Source organism: Gekko japonicus, unplaced genomic scaffold (assembly GCF_001447785.1).
Source record: "Gekko japonicus isolate JY-2015 unplaced genomic scaffold, Gekko_japonicus_V1.1 scaffold25, whole genome shotgun sequence".
Lineage (NCBI taxonomy): Eukaryota > Metazoa > Chordata > Lepidosauria > Squamata > Gekkonidae > Gekko > Gekko japonicus.
The window spans coordinates 2,493,264-2,497,394 of NW_015171502.1; the positions used below are offsets into that span (position 1 = coordinate 2,493,264).

Sequence of the window (4,131 nt, forward strand, 5' to 3'; positions counted from 1 at the left end):
GGTGGGTGTTGCCTTCTGACACACTTCCGGTGATGTCAGGGGGTGTGGCCTATGCAAATACGTTATGCTAATAAGTTATGCTAATGAGCTCCTGCACCTATTTTTTTACGAAATGACCCCTGGTTATTAGAGCTGGTTATTAGAGGGTTGGTTTTTTTTTTTTCTGGGGGAATGTGTCCGAATGGAGTCCTGAAACCTCTTCAACAAAATTATTTTTAAAATGTGTTAAAGGTCCATGAGTTTTCAGTATACAGATTGAAAACGTAATTTCCCACTTGAGAGTTCTAGCACCTCTTTTTTTCTTCTTTTCAAAGCCCCGGTTATTGTTAGTATGTCTTTTTTTTTAAAAAAAAATTCTATTGCTTTTTGCCCTGACCTGGATAGCCCAGGCAAGCCCGATCTCGTCAGATCCTGGAAGCTAAGCAGGGCTGACCCTGGCAACTACTTGGATGGGAGACCTCCAAGGAACACCAGGGCCGGGATGCAGAGGCAGGTTATATCAAGCCACCTCTCTGAAATGTTCTAGCCCCACCAGGGGTCACCAGAAGTCGCCATGACTTCCAGGCTCGCAAGCACACACACACACACACACACACACACAATACTCACCAAAAAAAAGATTTCTATTGCAGTTTAAAAATATTTATTGTAAATTTCAGACAAGCAACCTTCATTTTGCACTGATTCACTCTCTCTAGCAGAGGTCATTTCGGGGGCGCGTGCGGGGGAACGCAGTTCCCCCCAGGTGAGGTGCAGGGGGCGGGGCACATGACGAAGCCCCGCCCCCTGCTTCCGGCCGCCCCGCTTCCAGCCCTCATTCAGCCAGGAGGAGGCAGGAGAAGAGGGAGGGTAAGTTGCTTCCTCCCCGCCTTTCCCCCCCCATGCCTGCCTGGGGCCAAAGAGGGCCTTGGCGGGGCTTCCTCGCACTCCCGCTGGCCTTGCAGGTCCACCGCCGGGCCCCTGATGTCAGGGGGTGTGGCATATGCTAATGAGTTATGCTAATGAGTTTCCCTAGCTCTTTTTCTACGAAATGACCCCTGCTCTCCAGTATATTCTTGGACTCCCTCAAAACAAAATTTCTGGCCCAGGATTTCATAGAGTCACAAAACCAGAGAGTTGGAAGGGACCTCCAAGGTCCTCTAGTCCGACCCCCTGCACAATGCAGGAAATTCACAAATACCTCCCCCCCAACCCCAGTGACCCCTGCTCCATGCCCAGAAGAGGGGGACGGGGAAACCCTCCAGGATCCCTGGCCAAACTGGCCTGGAGAACAATTGCTTTCTGGTTCCAAAGTGGCAATCAGCACTTTTTGAAACAAGGAGGAACGCAAACCTTTCTGATCCTTATGAATAACCACTAAGGTGTCAGTGCGGGAAAATGGTAAAAAGACAGGAAAATACCTGCAGCACGTCAGCCCTGCAATCTGGATCCTCACCTGATGTAGCCCACCTGAGGCCGGTGTAAGAGGCGCCAACGATAAGAGGTTTTGTCTTTCCACCCCACGTTGCGTGGGTCCTTCCAGAGCAGCCGCACGTGGTCGGGGGTGTGCCCCGTGTGCCACAGAGCATTACGCAGGTATTCACCAGGGCCCGTGACTGACTTCACTGCCTGGCAGAGAGAGAAAAGAACGGGGCAAACATGGTGTTACCGTCCAGTACTTATCAAGACACCGCAGCGTTTTACACCCACTCTATACTTCCAGGCTTTGCAATGAGTTCACGTGTGAGCTTAAGGAAAGCAAGAGGAAGGGAAATGTTAGAAACAGCTGGTGAATTAATGGCAATATTTAACTCCCCCTTTTCAGTTTGTCTCGCAGAGGGGCTGGTTTGGAAAACAAAAGGGACCCTTGTTGCTCATTGGTTGCAAATTTTAAATCAATATAGCTAGATTTGAGTTCAGGAGCCCTTTCGGGACCAGGGAGATCTTCAAGGTAGAAGCTTTCAAGAGTAAAATCGAAGGTTCGTGCCCCAAAACTTGTAAGTCTCTAAGGTACCCCAGAGGTCCCTTCCAGTTCTATGATTCGAAGGTGCCACTGGACTCCAATGTAGCTGTTGTCCTGCAGACCAACAGGACGAGTGCGAGCAGCTCCTTCAGGTAGTGAAAAGCAGGGTATAAAACCAACTCCTCTCCTCCTCTTCTTATTCTCTGAAACTATCTTGAATAAGTATAGATACAGGTGGGGCAGCCGTGTTGGTCTGAAGCAACAGAACAAAGTCTGAGTCCAGTGGCACCTTGAAGACCAACAAGACAATTCTGCATACCCCAAAATTATTTTATTTATTTCTTTTTAACATTTTTACCCTGCCCTCTCTGCACGCGGGCTCAGGGCGGCTTACAAGAGGACACAAGGCCATGCATAAAAACAAGATAAAACAATAAAACCATTGAAAAAACAGGGCTATTTTTGGGCAGGAACGCACAGGAACGGAGTTCCGTCTGGCTCCCAAGTCGGCCACGCCCAGCAGGAACTCATTAGCATAACAGGACACACCCAACAGCAGAAACTCATTAGGATTGGCTACATTAGGGGTGTGTGGCCTAACATGCAAAGGAGTTCCTGCTACAAAAAAAGGCCCTGGGTTTTGACAACAAAGAAGGTAAACAGAATAAGAAGCAAAAGGTGGGTGTGGCTGGATGACCACACTTCTGGTGACATGGGGGTGCGGCCTAATGTGCTAATGAGCTGTGCTGTCGGGGGTGTGGCCTAATATGCTAATGAGTTTCTGCTGTTGGGTGTGGCCTATTATGCTAATGAGTTCCTGCTGGGCTTTTTCTACAAAAAGAGCCCTGCGCATTAAATAACAATTTAATTATACCCCAGAAAATTATACCCCAAAATTAAACTTTGTTGGCCTTGAAGGACCAATGTTCCCTCTAAGCTGTGGAGTCTTGTGAGCAAAAATTCTACTTTGTGAGCTACTGGCATTAAAGTTGTGAGCGAGCGATTTGGTTACTGCATAAATTAGTTTGCTCTGGAGCCCTCCTTCCTGATCTAAGACAAAAGTGTGAGCCGGAGGCTAAAAAAACTGTGAGCTGGCTCACACTAACTCAGCTTAGAGGGAACAATGCACTGGACTCAAAACTCTGTTTAAGAAACATGTAACGTTAATTGCTGTTGCGTGTTCCAAGAAAGAGGGAGCGCGGCTGTGTGGCAGACTACCTGGCTTGCCTGCGGAAGGTCCCAAATTCAACCCTAGGATGCTGGGGAAGAACCTCCACCGTCTGAGTCCACCAGCCACAGTGGACAAGATTGGGTCATATGAATCAATGGTCTATGACTCCATATAAGGCACCCTCATGTATTCAAACAAGGCATTGGCCGGAGACATTGGAGGGAATGCCTTCGGACATGAATTTACAAACTTAGAATCACAGAATCACAGGCCATCTAGTCCAACCCCCTGCTCAATGTGAGATCATTCAATTCTGGTGACAGCGTTCATTCAATTTTGGTGAGAGGGTTGGACTAGGATTTGGGAGACCGAGATTCGAATCCCCACTCTGTCATGGAATCTTGAGGTGGGGGAGCCTGGGTCAGTCACACACTCTCAGCCTAACCTACCTCACAGGGCTGTTGTGATGCTAAAATGGAGGAGGTGATTTGGGTCCCCAGAGGGGAGAAAGGTGGGCTTTTTAAAAAGTAAAATTAATACCAGGCTAGCAGGCTCCCCGGCACCAGAACCAGCTGTCCATGGGGGGCTCCTCGAGATGTGGGACGCTGCTGTGTATAAAGGAGTCTTGAAGGACACTGTTTATCCAAAGGACCACCTGTGAAAGCAACAGCCTTTCCCTGTGTGTTCGTACTGTTTGAGAGGTAGACTCCCTCTGAACATGGAGGTTCTCTTAAGTTTGGTGTAGTGGTTAAGTGCGCGGACTCTAATCTGGGAGAACCAGGTTTGATTCCCCACTCCTCCACATGCAGCTGCTGGATGACCTTGGGCAAGCCATAGCTCTGTCAGAGCTGTCCTTGAAAGGGGAGTTCTGGAAAGAGTTCTCTCAGCCCCACGTCCCTCACAGGGTGTCTGCTGTGGGGAGAGGAAGGGAAAGGAGCTTGTAAGCCGCTCTGAGACTCTGAGTGAAGGATGGGGTATAAATCCAGACCGATTTCCCACAAGCAGCTGCGCCGTCCCC

The 4,131-nt window shown here is 49.0% G+C and overlaps 1 protein-coding gene across 1 annotated transcript in view; it reads right to left on the minus strand.

The window, feature by feature from the left end:
- THBS3 (thrombospondin 3) overlaps nt 1-4,131 on the minus strand; it is a 66,860-nt gene that overhangs the window by 9,200 nt on the left and 53,529 nt on the right. Inside the window, exon 21 of the mRNA XM_015419109.1 lies at nt 1,436-1,608. Within this exon, the coding sequence (XP_015274595.1) occupies nt 1,436-1,608 (173 nt within the window). The remainder of the gene's footprint in view (nt 1-1,435; nt 1,609-4,131) is intronic.